The sequence below is a fragment of the Morone saxatilis genome, unplaced genomic scaffold, assembly GCF_004916995.1.
Source record: "Morone saxatilis isolate NCDOM2014 unplaced genomic scaffold, NCSU_SB_2.0 Contig4, whole genome shotgun sequence".
Lineage (NCBI taxonomy): Eukaryota > Metazoa > Chordata > Actinopteri > Moronidae > Morone > Morone saxatilis.
In genome coordinates, this window is record NW_023339984.1 from 8,895,901 (window position 1) to 8,916,353 (window position 20,453).

The 20,453-nt window shown below is 40.1% G+C and overlaps 1 protein-coding gene across 1 annotated transcript in view; it reads left to right on the top strand.

The window, feature by feature from the left end:
- The window catches only part of LOC118337755 (phospholipid-transporting ATPase ABCA1-like), a 177,729-nt gene that overhangs the window by 86,555 nt on the left and 70,721 nt on the right, over positions 1-20,453 (top strand). Inside the window, exons 33-39 of the mRNA XM_035674855.1 lie at positions 3,259-3,353; positions 3,956-4,061; positions 7,291-7,365; positions 9,492-9,661; positions 13,777-13,954; positions 15,060-15,175; positions 16,422-16,566. Coding sequence (XP_035530748.1) covers positions 3,259-3,353; positions 3,956-4,061; positions 7,291-7,365; positions 9,492-9,661; positions 13,777-13,954; positions 15,060-15,175; positions 16,422-16,566 — 885 coding nt within the window. The remainder of the gene's footprint in view (positions 1-3,258; positions 3,354-3,955; positions 4,062-7,290; positions 7,366-9,491; positions 9,662-13,776; positions 13,955-15,059; positions 15,176-16,421; positions 16,567-20,453) is intronic.

Sequence of the window (20,453 nt, forward strand, 5' to 3'; positions counted from 1 at the left end):
AACTGCAGATCAGCTCCAAACCCAGCCAGTCCACACTCAACCTGGCGAACAAAACGGGCTGACACATCCTTTCTCTGCTGGGCCCTGTTGATTTGTCACTTTGACTCCCAACACCAGCAGATCCATTTTAGTGTAAAACGACCTGTCCAGAGCCGCCCTCTCAGCAGAAGGCAAGAGATGCTCGAAAACAAAAGCAGAAAGGTCATTGAATTGTGAGGTGAGGCAAATGGTGGATGAGGCAGTGGTTTCCCTTTTGTTGTGGCTAAACAGAACAGAAGGGGTCCGGGTGAAAATCTGTCATCGGGCGTGGGTGTGCGCAACTCAATCTCTTATGATCTGGGACAGAATAGCCAGAGCAGCTTGTTACTGCAATGTTTGTAACCCAGCAAGTGCATTACACACTACTCCAGCCATTATCTAATGGTATTGTTTGGCTCAGTTTAAAATGATTGTCGTGATGAGATCATATCGGACATAATCACACAACACAATGAAATGTGCCGAACTGAAGAGCAGCTCCTGAAATACACATGGTGACACACAATTACACAATAGGCCACCTGTCACTTCCACTACCAACTCATCATGTTATAATGAGTTAAAACAACTTCACACATAGAGAAGCATACTGTGTTGTTTTGCATGAAAACACAACCTGATCATCACTTGCAAAACTTCAAGTCAGAGGACAAGTGACCCTACACCTTAACATAACATGTTTAATTATAGAAGATTCTGCTTTTCCGAGATTGCTTTTCTTTGCCCGCACTAGATAAAATTTGAATTTTACCTTAGAGGTACAGCGCCGTATAAACAGTGCCAAGATTAATATGAACACTGCGCAGTGCCTTATCTTCACAGTGCTCGAGTATGCCAGCTCATTCAACAGATTTGATTACTCCTTAGTTTACATTTCCCTCACCCTTGTTTGCTTCCCCAGCTATCAAGCTACCACTGTGTGGTCGAGGACTGATGTTATGTACAGAATGCCAAGCACACTGAAGCTGCTCCCAAGTAATGAACAAGAGATGCAGGCCCAGGTAGTGCACAACCACGTAATGTTCCCATTTCAGTCTTTTTGATGGGGGATATGGACCAAGGCCAAAATAATTAGACCCACACTGACTGTATGCTCGGGTATAAACTCAGTGTACACACAGTGGAGTGTAGAAGCTCTTATTTTTGGTTTTGTTTGTTTCAGAGTTCCTGTGGCTTTTCGAAAGAGAAGCATGTTTGTTCAGAGATAAGCCAAGGTTGCTGTGCCGTTCGTCCTCCTTATCTCTGATTCATAAGCCAGATGGGTCCTCTTCTTCCTCTGCTTTCTCCTTCTGTTTGTTCTTTGCCTTGTGATTCGAGTTCCCTTCCTCGTCCTCTTCTTCTATTCTCTCCTTTGCTCTTTTAACTTATGTTTCGTGTCGTCTATCCACTCCTGCTCTGGTTTCTTCTCCTACTTGTTTTTAGCGACTTCTTTAATCTTACTAATATGTCTTAAGTTATCTCCTCCCTCTTTTTTTTAACCTCAACCCATCCTCATCTCCTCTTTCCTTTACTGCCAACTCTATACCCTATGGAACGGCACTACCATGTAGTTAAAAATCAAACAAACAATGATCTATCTCTAAGGGGAATTTTAGACTCAGGAATGAAAGGGATGCCAACAAAACATCCTTCCATCTCATACCTGGACATCTACTGTATGTTATAAGTGATAAAGAATGGGTATACACACACAGGTAATTGACACACAGGGGTGACCGCTTAAACAACACACCATGTGTACCTAAAGCTTGCACATCAAGCTGTTTGTACAGAAGGGTAGATAACCAGCGTAACTAGGGGGTACATTGGTAAATTGCGTTGCAGTCAGGGGTCTCAGTTGCGCTTTATCAAGGATCACTCTGCTAATTAGCGCAGTGTTACCTCTCTAAATAAGCAGGGCTAAAGCAGCTTGGGGTCGGCGTGAGTGTGTGTGTACAAGGAAGTATCAGTCTACACATCGTGGAGTGTATTCATGGTGGTGTGTCACACCCTCCTTTAATTGGATGTTTGAATGTACCCATTTATCCACGGAAGGGCATCTAATTAGGGTCCTTTGACATTAGACACAGCTTTCCTTGCTTTGGCGGGGGTCTAGATTTCAGCCAGGCTACCCATAGCCTGGCTTAATTGACTATTATGATAAGAGTTGAGAGAATGTGTTCCATGCTGCTGTGATCTGTGCAGATATCACCTATGAAATGTTCTTGCTCCTAAGTTTTGTTGATTTTGCATCTACTGGTAAGTTCTTATGGGTGGCTAGGCACTTGCAGTCTTTCTGTGGTCAGCCTTTCTGCTCATAATGCTCCATTACACACAGGCAAAGTTAAGTGCTATATGCAAAAGTTTTATAGGCTTTCATAAGTAAAAGAGAAGGCACTGCACCTCTTTTGCAAGAAAGTCATTCAGATTAACCTTGCATTTTCATTATTTTGAAACTCTGCATCTTAATAATGTAAAATGTGTCACTCACTGTAGTGCTCTTCCTCTCAGCTCTACGGAGCATTTTGGTATCTTTCAGGTCATTGTTTTTGTTTTACAGTCTGCAACTTTACTGTTTTGGTTCACTCTCATTGCTCCCATGAACCTCGTTTTTAGCAGCAGTAGGTAACTGATATTAATGAAAAGGTGTGATAAACACAGCTTGAGATTTTTTTTTTTGGACACAAAAATGAATCCAAATACATTTCTCCATATCTGCTGGATGTGTTAATATACAACTGTTTGCTAACGTATTCACCATATCAACTTAATAAGGTAATAATATAGTATATAATCGAATATATATAATATATAATGACCTGCACCTAAATATTTATTTCAGCATCCTTTGCACTCTGCACATTGCACTATTGTCTACTGTCTACAAATATTAGTTTTTTCTTTGTTTATATATGTATAACTGTACATCGTAGTTTTATCTCTTTTTTGTTAAGCTTATTGTCCTGTTTATTTATGCTTACTCTGTTTGTACATTGAGAGCCATGTAAAACCAGAGTCAAATTCCTTGTATGTGTCCACATACCTGGCCGATAAAAGTGATTCTGATTCTGAATATGTTGTGTTGTGTTTACAGCTTGTTGTGCTGCCCCCAAAGTGGCCAAAAAAATCAATTATGTAGGTTTAAGCTCAAGGTCAAAGAAAATGGACAAATGGCAAAGCAATTGATTGTGTTAATTTTAAGAGTGCAAACACTTTTTTGTCTTTTTCTCTTTTTAACAGAGGATCCAGAACACAACAGACACGTTGTTGAATTTAACTGGACGGAACATGACGGACTTCTTGGTCAAGACTTTCGAGCACTCGGGTAAAACAAGGTAATGCATGTCAGTGTTTTTTAATCAGGGCATCACAGTGCATTCATGTATCTGGTGCATGCACTTTAGAAACTAGTGACTATCCTCCGGCGCTTTGGATTTGGATGCAAAAAGAGCCAAATCACTACCTGGGCAGCTGTTGTGGGGTTGATGCATCCACTTTTAGAAGGTCAGTTAAGTGTAATATGAATAAAAGGACAAAATCCTGCACACTGTGTTGCCATTTACATCTCTACAATGCAGTTGTCATGCTTTGACAAATCCTGCTGGGCCTCTCTTTGATACACTTCCTTTAACCTGTCATTTTACTTCACATGTAAAACAAACTGTCACTGCATGACAGAGCTGATTAATTATAAGCATTCCTTTTATTTGTGACTAACCCTGTGGATATTTGATCATGTTTCTAGAACATATTATTAATGTCCATATTTCCACTGTAAGGTCTGCCTTTACTGTAAGTTTGTATCTCATGTGTCTATATGTGTAGTTTTGCAGAGCAAGTGTGAAAATGCGTGGGTGTTATGTATCCTTGGCAATACTTATATGCTCTTACCTGCACTTGAACCTCAATTTCTTTACGCTTTATTCTGCTACTTCAGGTATGGTGGCATCTCTGTCGGAGGAGTCAACTCCCAAGTCCGACTGACAGAGGCAGCAATCGAAGCTGCATTCAGGGATCTCAAAGACCTATTCAGTTCATTTCAGGTATGCTGTATATATTTCACAGTAAAGCCTGTTGATACCACATGACCATTTGAATAACCCAGATCTTTAAATTACCCTGATGGTTCCATTTTTTTTATCTAGCATCAGGTCCAATTTGGTTTATGACCAAATACCTGCAAAACTAATGACATTACCATCATCCTTAGCTGTAGTTCATGTTTCCTGTTACTTAGCAAATGTTAGCATGCTTACTTATTAAACTAACAGTTATTATCATTGTTGTAGAATCTTATTCTCTTTTGAATGCTTAAATGAATGAAGGCCCTTGTTCTTTTCAAATGTTCCCACACATTGTAATCTTTGGATAACTACTGGTATTAGTATTCTGTTTGATGTGTTGTGATGTGTTGACAGTGAAGTGCAGGTCAGAACTCCTTGTTCTTCCTGGTAATTCAAACAGGCCTGGCATTGCTTTTATACAGATTAACCTACATAAATCATAAAAATCAATTGAGTCAGTATTCATCATTATCAGCATTGGGACTTTTGTGTTGTAAGTCTTTGTCCAACACTAAATGTTTAGAAGTTTTGAAGAAAAGGTTCAGAAACAGATTTTCTCCTGTCAAGGCTGCAGTTTGCCAATCGTCTTTTGAGTGGGCTGCTTCTAATTGGAGCGTGGCGTTCTTTGTTCGGTCAGCTTTGTATCTTGGGTACAGGTGATGCTATTTGTTGTGGACTTTTGGACCCTGATGAATTCTCAAACGGTTGCCAAAGAAGAAGGAAAGCAAAGAGGAGAGGACATTTAGATTCTTCAAATCCATTTTGTTGAGTGTCCATGGCAACAGGCTATGAGTGTCTGTGCATTGCTTGGAATAAATCGAGGAATATGGGTCTTCACTGCACACGAACATACATATTCACACACAATCCATCACATTTATTTGACTTTATCTACTTCAGCTACCTCAAATTAATTCATACATATATATACATTCATTCATTTTTACTCAAGCAGTGTTTCTTGAACTTTATACCAACTTACTTGTCCCCTCCTTGTATCTCTCTCTGTCTCTCTCAGCCTCTCTCTTGCATACACACAGGCTCTCATTAACATTTCAAATTTTCAATGTTCAAACTACTTTGAGATCAGCACATTGCTTCGCCCTCAGGCGTCTCCGGTCTCATTCCTACCCAGGCTCCCTTCTCTGTCTCCGGATCTCGACGCTAATGTGACTTTAATTCGTGCAGCAGCGATGATGTAACCCTAATGGCCGGGCATTAGCCATCCCAGCTCTGCATTCCTTGTTATTAAAGTGCTACACTGTCCTTGGGAAATGTCTGGCTCTCTGCTGCTCGGCAGGCACTGTGATGCGAGATGTTAACGGGAAGTAGCGTGTTTTTGCACTCTGAGCCACCTGCGCTGACTGGGAAGCAGGCTTTGAAATTTCTGTTTAATTGCATTTCCTGTGTCTAGCAGGTAGAAATAGGGTTTTGTGTTGCAAGAGGTGACGGGAACAATGAGAACAAGAAAGCCTTTGTGCTGGAAGCTGTTTAATTGCGACAAAAAAATTTATCTCAAATGTCACAGAGCCTTATGTAGATGGTCTTAATGTCACTGTGGTTCCCTGAAATGTTTCTATAACCTTCTCAAACAAAATTTGTTTAATTTTTTTATATTATTCAGAGAAATAAACCCCTAATTTAACAAACCATGAACTCCTTCCTGGCAAGATCTCAATAGACTCTCACACACACAGACCATTTGACCACTGAATTGTGCAGGCCACTTTTGGAAAACTCGCCCAAAAAAGTCACCACACACTGTAGTGGCTTGAGCGGGGTGGAGTTTGTCAAGGATTAGACCCAAGCAGCCGCTGGCCCACTTCTCATCTCGTTTCAGCCACCGCTAATCCTCAGGAAGGTCGCCTATTGGCGCTGCCTGTTGCTGCTTGGCACGATGCAAACTGGAATGAAGGAAAAACAACAATACTGTTAAGACTCCTTTGCTGTTGCTGGAGGAAGCATTACGGACAAGAGTAGGAGTCTTGTTCTCTGCCCGGTATATGAATAGGTAATGAGTTGGAACAGAGGGATATTATTTAACACAAATACTCATGTCTGCATAGATGGGGTTGCGCCCCCCCCCTTCTTCTTTCACACTGTGATGTGGAAAGAGACGAAGAGTTCATGCTGCGTTACTGAACTGATGTGTAAACATTTTGTTATGCCAAAGGAGCAGACTTGATCTATGGCAGGGCAAAAACATGCTCCAAATGCACTATGAATTCCTACGAATGTCACAATGTGGTCTAGGACTGAAGTAAAGGGTTGTGGGATAGAAAAAGTAAGAACAGGAGTGTGGTATGATCTCCTCAGTCCCTTGTCCTTAGGTTACTGTCTTGTGGGCTCGAGATATCTTTTGTATCTATTCCTTTCCACACTCCCTCTTTCAGAGCAGACAAGCACTTGCACCTGAGCACACTCTTACATTCTTGGAATGTCTTTGTTGATTTTTCTACTCTTATTTTTCTACTCTCCACCTCTCTCCCCAGTTGTCACCTGCACTTTTCCTCCACCAAACTCTCCTCACTCCATGCCACATCCACTCTCCCCCCTTCTCCTCCTCCCAACCGAAGGCAGGGTCCAACAGGAGGTCCATTTGCATTTATATCACACATGTAATGTGCTCAGTGCGCTTATGGCTGGGCTGAACAGCATGGCATCAACATGACACTTTGGAAATCGCATGCCCGTCATCTCAAGCCCTCATCCCAAGGCTCATTTCACATGAAACATGAGTGGAATAGAGCAGAATTTTTAATGCAACCTGTCCAGTCTACTCTCTCGCCTCAATTTTCATCTCCTCACCTCACCAAAAAAAGAGAAGAAACTCTGCACTTTGTGGAAAATGCTCTTTTTTGCTGATTGGTACATTAGGTAATGAGGCCATTTCTGTTACTTCTGAATCCTTGTTTCATGTTCTCTTCCTCCTCACATGATTTTAATTATTTCACACTATTTAATAAAACAGAAACGTCAGAAGGGGAGAAAAAAACTGGCCAAAGTAGCCAAAATAACAGGGGACACATTTTTACCCGAGTCTGTGGGAAATAAGTGGCTCATCACACCCAAATGCTCTCCGGAAGTCTTAATTCTTGTCTCCCTCTGCCTCATGTTTTGCATTTCAAAGAGCAATAGTGGTTTTCCAAGTGTATCCAATTAAGTCTCCAACTCATTTTTTTTTTCTTGTTTTCCTCATCTTCATTAGGATAATGTGACTGATCAGATCTTCCCAAAGGCTGAGACGCTGCTGAAGAAGCTGGGGACCAGGGACAACGTAAAGGTATTATATTAATTGCCTTGTGCCCCTTTGCTCTGCTGTTTGATTTGGTCCAATTAGATGAAAGTTTAATAATCTCTGAGAGGGAATAAGGCAGGTGCAGTTTGGATTTTTGGGGAGGAAAGGTGGTGATTAAGACAGTGAAGGTGCAATTATAAGTTATGATGCCAACTCCTTGTTAACATTTTTGCAGCATTAAACGTATATAACGTATCTTGACAGAAATCAGCAGGAGATGGTTTAATAATGACACTTTACGAGTAGTTATGAGTAGATATCTTAATGTCTATTAATGCAAATACATTGTCCTTATCCTTTGCAGAGAATGCAAATGGGAGTGCAACCTAATAATTAGTCTGTTTTGTATTAAATTCAAAATGTGCAAGTACTCAGATCCTTTGGTTAAGTGAAAGAAGCAGTACAACAATCTACAAATACTCCATTACAAGTAAAAGTTACAGGTACAAAAGTATTATGAACAAAATTTAAAAGTAAAAGTTTTCATTCTTCAGAAAAATAGCTCCTGTTACTGAAATATGATTATATATGCATCAGTGTATAAGCAGCATTTAACTGTTGTTGACACAGAGCTAGTTGGAACTACTTTATTACAGTTACATTTAGGTAGTTTAGTTCAGTGGTTCCCAACCTAAAGGATCACAAGATAAATCGGAGGGGTTGTGAAAGACGAAAGAAAGAAAAATATAGGATCATAGCACAAAGTAGCAGAAAATGGAAATACTCAACACTTCAAAATTATATTGACGCACAGTACTTGTGTAGTTGTACTTAGTTACTTTGCAGCACTGTGCTACATTTGTATTTGATGTTAATATCTTACACTTATACATCTCATGCTGAGTTCTGCTCCTCCTCAAAACAAGCTGATGTTAAAAGTAGTTTCAGAAATGCAAATGCTTGCCATCATATCTGCTTACACATTTTTCACTCCCCTCTACTATATACCATCCTCGTGTGCAGCAGACAAGCTTGCTTTACTATCTGTTACATTGAATACATCAAATAGTATTTAAGCTGCCGAGCTTTCAGAAACTACAGGATGAAGGGAATATAATAGTAAAAACAATATCAATTTTGGTGTGTGTGCGTGTGTGTGTCTGAGATACAGCAAGAACAAAGAGATAGAGAGTCACAAACAGGCCGTAGTGTGTGTGTGTGCACATCTGTGTGTGTGCTCGGGTTTCTCCATATCTGCTTCTGTGATGCAGTGTTATGTTAGGCTGACACTCAAACACCATCCACTCTTAATTAGCGCTGCACTGTCAGCGGGGTGTCCTCTCTCACTCCCACTCTCTTTCATCCATTCTTTTTCTTCTACACCCCAGCAGCCACAGACTCAGAGAATCAGTAACATTAAAAAGAAAGTGCAAAACTGTTTTTTTTTAACTGTTGCCTCTGCAGCTGGCATGCTACGCCCTATCGGGATTTGGCAGTCATTGCAGGCCTTTTTCTTCTGTTAAATGAAAAAAAAATTGTTTGTCAGCTCCGTTGCTTATTCTTATAGAACAGTTTGTTGCTCAGAGAGATTATTTGACCCCTCTCGGAGCTCCTTTTGTGCGCTAAGTAGACGAAAAACTATTTTATCTTTTACTGTATTTTAACAATCATAAGACACAATATATAGAAATACACAGAAATACAGAGCAGAAACTATTTATGAGAACTTGCCTAGCAGTAACACAATACTGTACTGTACATCTCACTGTATGTTACACAAAGAACTTTTGTGCATCTTCAAATGACAGTATTTCTTCACTTGTGGACTAATAAAGACTTTGTAAGTGATTTGACAGACTTGGTGGCCAAATTGATGGTTCACATCTCCTACAACAATAATATCCCTTCAATGCAGCTTCTAAAATAAAGAGGGAAAGAAATTTCGTACAACTGGGATGACACAAGTTGCATGTCCATATGTCTTCGGAATCTTTTTGACTTATATTTTGTCTCTTCTTTCATCATACATGTGAAATCTTTGTCCATTATTCGTCCATGACCAAATTTATCAGCCATAGAGGTGTCCGATGTAGTTGCTAGGAGACATCTGGTGTAACTGCAAAGCCTCTGCATGCTGTTACAGCCGCTAATGCTCGTCTCTACCTCGGCAGGTGTGGTTCTACAACAAGGCATGGCATGGCATGCCGTCCTTCCTCAGTGCGGCCAACAACGCCATCCTTAGGGGAAATCTGCCGGCAGGACAGGACCCCCGTCAGTATGGCATCTCTGTGTCCAATCATCCCCTTAACCTCACCAAGGAGCAGCTCTCCTATGCTGCAATGTGAGTCATTCATTCATTCAGCCATTATTACACCCCATGTGCATCATAGTGGTCCAAGAAAAAAACGGGCAGGAACATGGCCTCTAAAATGTAAAATATAGTTTTAATTAGAAATGTAATCAAGCTTACAACAACAGCATACTGTATGTGCAACTTTATATTTTTATATCTAAATGGATGATGTGCACCGTATGTTGCACATTTAAAGAAGTGTTTGCTGTGAATGCTCTAATTATTTCATAAAACTGCATCTACAAACCTTGTCTGCAGTTTCCCTTCTAACAATTTCAGCATGTAAGGCTGCTGCATTGAATTTGCCTCTTGTTGGAAGACACGATTTCTGATTCTCCGACAATACATCATGAGATGCAGAAGAGAGAGCTGGGAGAGATAAGACAGAGTGAGAGGGACAGAGCAATGGAGTGGGTGAAAGAAGAGCAGAGACAGCGCAGACAAAGGGAGAACAGATGAGTAAGAGACAATACAATGGGAAGCGTAAGACAGATAGATGAGGGATTTGTTTGAGTATGCACAGATTTGGAGGCCCATGGGAGCCCCTTACGAGGATATAGCATTTTTTTCCTCATGCGTTATCCCAAAGCTAGCAAGTAAGCAGCTCCCCATGCGAGTGAGAGATTAATGATGTGCTAAATCACAACATATGGATATAACTCTAGCTCTCTGTGTACTATTTCATGACCAGTTTTTTTGTATTCCTGAACATTATCTACTGTTGGTATTTTTCACGTTCAGAGACATCAACGTTATCAACACTTTTAATGGAAATTGTTTGGAGTATATCCCACTGCAGCAAATTACCATGCAGTGCCATCACCACAACTCTTCACATTATTCAGGTAGTTCAGTGGTTGCTACCAATCACCACATCGTAGCAGTTTTATTCCGTACCCCCGCGACTGCTCCAGCCCAACCCACAGTCAGGTATTTATGTAGTGATCGGGTGCTCACGACAGCCATGAGTTAGAGAGGGAGACTGGGCCAGGGTTAGGAGATAATTACGACGTCCTGCCTACAGTAGATTCAGGATGAGCCTCTTTTCCTCTCTACCTCTCCGTGCAGGGCATGACGACTGAAATTTATGAACTATGATTTCCAGATTAGCTCGGACACTTCTTCATTGTTGGATAAGTGTGCAGGTTGCAGACAAGAATGAGGCAGAGACTTCTTGAGCAGATGGCTGTGCACTACGGAATTAGGTTGCTTGAAGCTCCACTTTATTTTTTATATGAACAATGGATCGAATGACAAATGTGTTATGTGAAAAATTATAAGCCCGTTAAGAATCATCCCCTACTTTGCAGCAGTTCCTCTCAACCCTGCAGAGTTTTTTAAGCCTCTTTTAGCTTATTGTTTTCATTGTTTACCTGCAAATGATACTCATACCAAGCCCATTTTTGTTAGTTGCAGCTTTTTTTGTGAAAAATCTCCAGAAACAGAAATCCACTGAAAACTGATATTGCTCTGCAGCAGCTGTATGTGTAAATAGGTAGATTTTAGGTAGAATAGGTAGAACAATAACAAAGTTATAAAGTGATTACATGCCAGATATTGCTATTAACTCACTTCAGCTGCTCCCTTGTGGCCAAAAAAAAAACAAATAAAAGGAATACAACAATTCAGCTTTGAGTACACAAATGTTGGTGTGCGTAATCCAGTAATTGTTGTTTGAAGGGGAATACCAGTGTGTGGTGAGCATGGTGTGATGGGTGCCTGAATTTATCTTAGACGTTAGATTGATGAATTCCCAAAAAATATTATTATAATGGTCTCGGAAGTTGCAAAAGACATTTTTATGAAAGTTGATGAATGGTAAAAATGTCTAAATCTTTTATTTTGGTCTCAAAATCCATTTGCTGCAGGTGGCTGTCAGTGTAGTTGTGAAGTCTGCTATAATTTGCTTGTCATCAGCCCAAGTAAAGTCCCTGAATTACAGAGAGCTAAGAAAGCCACCAATAACGAAAAGTGTCTCCCTGTCCTGTAAAAACAATCTGAAATTTAAGGGAACGTCAGCCTTGAAAATGAATTTATATTTCTCACTGACACATCCTTAATGTCATGGAGAGACCATTGCTAGAGCTGTTCTATCGATAATAATTCATCAGTAATGACTTGTTCCCTTGCAAGGTTTTGGACACCAAAATTGCCTCACACCATCTAATTTGAAGTGGCACTTCACAACCAGTTTCAATGCAAGTCATGTCATGAGCCCCAAATTTAAAAGTATGCACTGCAGATGGAAAAAAAGACCCGTCAAAATTACCACTTCACTCGCGCGAGGTCTCTGTGCTTCATCTGCATTGGCACGCAAATAGGGCCTTCCAATTTTCTCTACCATCTTCAGAAATGTCAGACTTTGGCACCATTTCATTATGGAGATATATGTATCACTTCTTAATTGCTGAGGACTATCAATTTGGCAACTGTCTTCTGTTCTTACCACCCTTTTGAGTTTGAAGTGTAATTTAGTTGCAATCAGCGAATTAATGCTGTTTCTGATTCGTGCACTCTATCTGCAAAATATGCCTCCAAAAAATACTATACGCATGAGCTGCCAAATGAGTAAGTTCTCAACATTATCTTTATAATGCTGCATAATACAAATAATGACCTGAATGTTGTGCCTGTGTCTGTTAATTATCTTGTGCTTTCAACCCCACTACACTTTAACATTTAAGGGCTGTGAAAGCAATAGATCCTATAAAGCTCGACTCCCACTGCTCATCTTTCTTGCTCTTCCATTATTAGTTAATTAGCAGATTGCTTGTCCTCTTCTTCACAGCAATTAGCCAGCTTCAAGCATTCAGGGTTAGATCATTCACAGCTTTATCCCCTACATTATCTCCCCACCCAACCAGAGCACACAGCCCTTGAAACCTGTTGAAATGTGGGCTGGCGCCCACTGCGGTACATTATTTTATTTATGTCTTCTAATTGCGTCTGGTTGGCGATGATAAATGCAACCGTGTAGCCACACAGGGTAACTTCTTTAATATGCTAATTACACAACAGGAAGTCTTGTGAGAGATTATCGCGGGCTGAGGGTGAGGATGACGGCGGGGGTTAAAGGAATACACCACAGTTTTATCCAATGCTAATTGAACAGACACAGCAAAGGACATTTTCAACACTGGGATGGCATAAATGAAGACATATGCCAGTGAAATGAAGGTCAACATCTTGGAGGAGAAAGGAACAATTTGTTTCTAACATGAAAGAAGGACACTGCTAAATACAAGAAGTCTGGTCAAGAAAAAATTTGCTCCTTTATTCTCCTGTTTACTGGGTTGCCAGGAGACCAACAGGAGCCATGAATCGAAGGTGAACCTAGCATAATGGCCTATCATGGTTTCAGAGGGCTAATGATCTTTAAAAGCTTTTTTATTATGTACAAACAGCATTGTCAGTGCTTTCCATTAATGTGCGAAATGCTTCTCTAATTAAGTCATTAATACCAACAAGCACACGCCTGAACCATTAGTTATATGGATTATTTCTGCAGGTGTAACAAAATTAGTTCAAATGCATCTTAACATTGCAATGGAATTAATTTAATGAGTTTATTGCATTACAGGAAACGAGCCAAATGCTGCTTTAACATTGTTGTAGTGTCATCTGGTTCATTCCCTGGTAACAGGAGAACTGACCACAGACCTGTTCTCTTCTCTGAGAATCTCTCAAAGTTAAAAGGACTTTTGTAACTATATCTTGAATACACCTTTTTCAGCACAAGGTTGAGTCAGCCACATCTAACCTTTTCTGTTATTCTCATTGACATCAGTGTGGTGATTAGTTATAGTTTTGGCCTTGTGAATGTTATATGAATGATGTGATATGCAGCAATGGCTAGTGCCCACTGACATGGAAAATTAAGTGAGCCAGTATTGCCTAAGAATTAACTTTAATCCATTTGAAGCATGAAACCATTTAATTTAGATTTCTGTATTAGAAGTTCTGTATTTCATAAAGATACCTCATATTCCAATGCATGTGTTTTTATCCAGAGTTCCCTGATTGAAGGGTTTACATATTTTTAGCATAATGTGGCTTAGCTCTCCAGTCCAATTTCCTGTTTGCTGTGCTCTATTCAATCACAGGGCCACAACCTCGACTGACGTGGTGGTGTCCATCTGCGTTATTTTTGCCATGTCCTTCATCCCTGCCAGCTTTGTCCTCTTCCTCATCCAAGAGAGGGTGAACAAAGCCAAACATCTGCAATTTGTTAGTGGAGTAAACCCAGCTGTCTACTGGTTGGCCAATTTTGCCTGGGACATGGTGAGTACCAGCTTCATCGCCATGCTGTATCACCTCTTAATTGATCGTTACTTCTTGAGGTAAGAGCATTGGCTATAGCATGTATTATAGAGTGAATCATCGGAATCAGGTTTCAGTGGCCTCATTTTACTCTAGTTTTACTCCTACTGTCCTGAAATATTTTTTCCACCTAAGGCAACATGTAAAAAGAATATCCATTTACTGTAACTGATAATGTAGCTTTGACACTGCTGGCCTCTGGGAAAAGCTTCCCCGGAGCAACAGTCATTGGCTGAGACGTAATTATTGACACCGGCTGCCCCCGCTGGTTACGCTCAACAGGCTTACCGGCATTTTCCCTGAGGCGTAATTGTAGTAAACATTTTATCAGGTACCTTTGGTAAAGAAATGGCATCCGGACGCTCATCATTATGGTGGATAAATGCTGTCTGAGTGGAAGACAAATGTACCTAAGGAGTCAGTCTAATGATTCTAGCCTGCAGCTCTCTGCATTAGCATGCATGCTCTGTCAACAATAGGGATATTACACGGAATGCAGGTTGAAAGGCTTTTTTGTGAACTGTAAATAAATGTGTGTCATTGTATCTTGATACTGTTTATTTTATTATCTATAGTACATCATTTATTCACCAGTGGAAAACTGTGGATTTGTTTTATTAAAGAGCTCCGCAGTCACAAAGAATATTAAACCTAGAAATTAAAAGGCTTTATTCCAGCCTTCTTTTTGTATTGACTTTATTATTAACATGTTAAATAAATTAATCTCTCACTTGAAAACTTTATAAATCCATTCTACTCTTGTAGAATCTCTACTCTACTCTTTACTCTTCATTGTGTCATTGAGCAACCTGCTCGCCTCAAACAGAAGAGAATTGGATGGGTCTGTTATTTAATGAATTAATTAGAAAATGAAAGATGGATATATTTCAGTGCTAATTAAAAAAGTAATCTACAGATTTCATAATTACATGAAAAAGTCAAAAGCACTAAAATCTCAGTCATTAATGCCCTGAAGATCAATTTCTTGATCACACACTGGCCCATTCTCCTGATGGGAATATTGATGCTTATGTTTTCGTTTGCTTGTTTGTGTTTCCTCTCACAGTGCAACTACATCATCCCGTGCTTGATTGTGATTGTGATCTTCCTCTGCTTCCAACAAAAATCCTACGTTTCACCTGCTAACCTGCCGGCTCTGATTCTCCTGCTTATTCTGTATGGGTAGGTACATTTGACACTCACTGAACTTGATACTCACCTTAAATATAGATATCACTTTTCTCCATACTGTTCAGCAACATCTTATATGATGTATTGTTTATTCTGCGTCTAACCTCACTTAGTATTTTTAATCAAATAATCCAATTCATTTTTATGTTATTACATCTAATAGAAAATGCTCTAGTAAAGAAATCACCTGACATAATTGTTTTCTCTTTCAACTACGAGAATACCTGTGGCCAATCAGTACTTCATTTTCTTTTGTGGCATGGATGTCTGTAACACTTTAACAAGTTTTGAAGAAAACTTCAAAAAACAGTGGTTATATCCATGAACCCTATGCCTGTGTTTTCTGATGAGCAAAGTTTGATGGAGTTACTTGAATCCCTTTGACTTTTAGTTCCTGTCACCACCAATCAAATAATTGATAGCAAGCAATTATGATACCTTCCCAGGCGTAAGGGGTAACATAAAAAATAATATCTTTATAGTACATCATCAAATTTTGGAGATATTGGCCCACTTTCAGAAAATTTAGGGGTAACTGCTACTATGCACTATTTCAGGCTCAATGTGCAGCACATTCATTTAAGCTGATTCATATAAAGCAGGCGCTGTGCCACGGTGGTGATCAGAGCATGAGCGCAATGTACTGGCTGTTGCATCGTTCAAAATCAATATGTTAATGGGGTGTATAACAGCCGACATGATCAGCCATATCATGAGGCAGGTGAGGTTGCACAATGTCAGAAAAGTACAAAAAAAAAAAGAAAAAGGAAGAGGAGATGACAGAGATTTTGCAGACTGACCTTTAAATACTGAGGCCTACAGATAAACTGTTATTATTTTTGAATTCTGAAGTCCATTCAAAGTTTTTTTTTACTTTTGCCCACATGCCCAGTAATCATACTGAACTCATAAACACAATGTTTTTTGAGATATTCAACTGTTATTCTACCACTTCAGTGATCACCTTGAGCAGCTCCTCACTTCTACTATCTCTGATACTGAAGTTGAACTGCAGGCCAAACATGGGTAGCATTTATTGTTCAACAGTGTTTTTTATGGGTCACTTACTGGACATGCTGATGGCATAAATTCAGCTAAATTTAAATCAGGCACTACTGTTACATAAACCCCGGCACTGGAGTACTGGCTACTGGAAGTTAATCCTCATGTTGTGTACATACGTCGGTGTATCCTTTGCCTCTCTGCCCTTTGTGTGACAGTGTGTTGTTTTCTGCAGGTGGTCCATCACGCCCCTGATGTACCCCGCCTCTTTCATCTTTAGCGTGCCCAGCACAGCCTACGTGGTGCTGACCTGCATCAACCTCTTCATTGGTATTAACGGCAGCGTGGCCACCTTTGTCATGGAGCTCTTTGATGATGATGTAAGTGGCATTCGCACACAAACACGCTTATACATGCACATATTCTGAAGAGACTCGCATACATATATGCACAGTTTTAACACCGTGGAAAACACATATCCTGTGAACAGCAGGCACAGACATTCAGGCTCCCATAGCTGCATAAAAAATATATTTGGAAGCTATACCAGTGGATGGCTAATTATTATGAATCATATATAAAAGGTCTGTGTTTTTCAAAGCAAAGGCTTCCACGCGCATGTGGGTGGAGTGTGTACCCACCTGGTATAACTTTTAATATATTTCCTTTATCCTCTCAAGGATTTTTCAAAGGAGTTATTTTCCCTATTCTCTTTAATCTTTAATCGTTTAGTGAGAATTGGGTCTTCGGAGAACTTTCCTCATCCATCTTTCAGCAAGTCTTCATTTTAACTGCAAACTGCTTCAGTCTCACGGGATTCAAAAGACAAAGACACCAAAAAAAGACATGCATAAGAAATTGAGAGCTTAGGAAGAAAGAGAGGAGGGGTGTTGACTGTCAGTCATTTTACTTTTGATTAGTGTTTAAATCACATTTCATTTAAAAGAGAGAGAAACTGACCTATTCTGACTATACAATTTGTGTAACAGCCAGAACTCTCTGTAACAGGACTTGGTAACATGTCCTTACAGGTGGTGATGATTGAGAAAATGATCTACAGTTCTTGATGTCTTTTTCTTTTCTGAACTAAATATGTCTAATTTGATCTGTATACTTAATTGTTATTTGCATGATTAGCATATATCAGCCACACTTAGATTTTTTTCACGTTGCATTTTTAGCCTCGCGCTGATCAGTCATTCCTTGTCAACAGACATGACGCCGTTTCGCTCTCTGACAAGCTGCTTATACATCTGATGCTTCATCAGAACGTCTCCCACAGCTCTAAGCCGACACCTCAGATGGGGCGTAATGTTGTCTGAAAGTCTCTGCCTCTGACGCTCTGTCCCCTCTGACACGCCTGCCACTGACTTGATGTTTCCTCTGGCGCCGCTCGGCGATGGCATGGAATGTTTCCTGTTTCCTAACGAGGCTGCCTCATTTGCATTGTGGTTTCATTATCACCAGCATTCATTATCAATTTTTATTTCTCGGCTGACACGTCTCTCTTCAAAGAAAGTTGTTGTTGCTATTTTGTTGTCTCTGCATTCACTTTATTTATTGATACAGCGCTAGTGGAGTGTGTTACTCATAAAGGGTGGCATTGGCGGTAATTTAATGGACAGCAGGTTGCCCACTGGCAGTGTAATGGGACGGATTTACTGCGCTCTTCTCTTGTCCAAGGCATTCGGGACAGAGATAGTGTTTCTCTGAGACTCGACAGGGACAGGGGTCTATGATAATTCTGCTAATCTGACTCGATTTCACTGCTGATAAGAGAACCTGATGGGTTGACATCAATCAGCGAATGTTACGACTCTCCGGGTTTCCATGTGTCCCCTGTTCAGAGCTGATATCTCCACGAAACAGACTCTTCACAAAATAGCTACCGTAGATACGACAGTGCCCCAGTGTGTCCCAGTTAGGCAGAAAGGGTAGATTCTACACATGACAGCTCAATCCGGTCTTCTCCTTATGACTTCAATCATTTTAAAGCTTCATCTTCTGATTTTTAGGTTCCTCAGTGGTGGCATTAGTTAAACAATGTCGGTCAAAAGTAAAGCTACAGGCTTCAATCTGCTCTCTGTTTTCAAGCACAGGGTGAATCTAAATCCCTTTTGGGCATAGTGCCTTACAAAAAGTAAGAGAAAGCAGAACTGTGGTGTTACAGACTCTGTGCCCCAGTTTTGTCTCAAGACCAATGGGAGATTTTCTTCCCCCCAGGACTGTCCAGCTCCCTGTGGATTGCGTCAATCCCAGCCTGCCTTGTATGCTTGAAGCGGCGTCTGAGTCAATACCCCCGCGACGTGCCACTCAGAGATAACCACAGGCACAGATAGATTTTCCAGGAGAGACGTAAAGGTGTGGCTGTGTGGCCAGGTACTACCTTCCTCATGTTGTGTAATGAGAGTGCACTGGATGAAGTCCAGCAGCCTTTATTGACAGGATGTTTAAAATAGACATTAGATGTCCATTATGTAAGATTTATGGGGCTCTATTGGCAGAAATGGAATATAATATTCATAGGTAGGTTCTCATTAGTGTATAATCACCTGAAATCATCTTAGAATGTGCCTTTTTATATATAGCAGGAGTCCGCCATGTTGAACCACCTTGTTCCTACAGTAGCCCAAACAAACAAACAAAACGCTGGCTCTAGATAGGGCCTTAAGCATTTTTTGGTGTTTTTTCACAGCCTCCGTAGTTTCTCCTACACCCTTGAAAGGCTGAGAAGTATTCAGATGGTTACAATCTGCAATTTCACTAGATGGCACTAAATCCAACACACTGGTTCTTTAAAGCTAGTTCTATATAGCGTATTCTTCAGTTTCAGAATAGTCTGACAACCAAAGCACAAACTTTGCTAAATGTGCAAATTCTTGAATTACCTGGTTGGTAGCACCCCCACCTTTCCACAAGAAATACAGGAGCTCTATAAAAAAAAACATGAATATCATCTCCAGAAAATATCTAACCATGGCTTTTTGAGCCATATATTGTGTCTGTCTGCTCTCATTGTGATCCCCAGCATTATGAATGAAGCCATGCTGTGGGAATAAGCACAAGTAGCGATATGGGTCAGATAAGCGCCTTGCAGACTATACCACCTTCAAAAACCATTTGAAAATGATTTATGGGCATATAGCACAAACGTAAGGGAGAAAATTGTCCAGCTTTTCATCATCCCAGACTAAGAGCCTCTGAGATCTCCTTGATGAACACCCAGTCAAGGGAAGATGTGTTATTTCATGTATTGATCTCAAATTAGGTCTTGCTTTCTAAGCATTCCTCTGCCAGACAGATGGGCCGCATTCAGCCAAGGTCATAACTGTTGTTTATTTATTTGACTTTCTTTATCTGTGCATAAGCTTAGCGCTGAATGTAAAGAAGAGAGATGCCTTCAGCAAATCTCAAGACATGTGCGTGTGTATTTGAATGTTTACACACGTATTTGCGAACAACTCTGGGATAAAAATATGTTTGACATTAAATGTTTCAAAGAGTAAGGACAGATAGTGTCAATGTCATCTTTAGGTATAAATTCCTCTGCTACACTGAACTGCAGCTGCAAAAATGTTATTATCACCATATTTAAATATAAATCTAGCGAGACAAATATATAAACTGGATAAAAATCAACTATAAACTGTTAGAACTGGTAGAATTGCTAATGAAAAACAATGTTCTTGAACCCAGTCAGCGCCCCTTCTGCCTTTTGGATGAGCTAAATGGCAGCAACTTAACATGCAATTTATGAAACTGTTGTGCTTTCTTGGCGTGATCTGTAACATATAACTCTGAATGTTATGAATACTGATGTATTGATTGATAAAAGGAATGCATTTATGATGATCTCCTTTCTACATTTACATTGGATTTTATTCTTAGCTACAGATTGTCATTGCAGTTCTTTGTACCCTTTAGTCTTCAAGCAAATGTGTAAATGTAGATAAAAGGAGTGATGAATTATTGTTGAACACATTGCTGGACATCTGAAGGTTTGCTTTGACATCAAGATCAATGAGGCCTTTTCATCACGCTCTCATATCTGGCTGAGAGAAACTAGGCCAGTGACCATCCACCCATGCAAAGAAATCATCTCACGTATGCATGTGCCAACTTTTGATCTTGAAAATTACTGTATGTTTTGCCACGAGGGGAAAAGATGAAGCAAGATAGCTTTCTTCTTTTTGACCTGGATACTGTTGTCAGGCTCCACGTCGTAGGGTGTTACAGTGGTCTAACTGTATTAGTTTAATCAATTAAT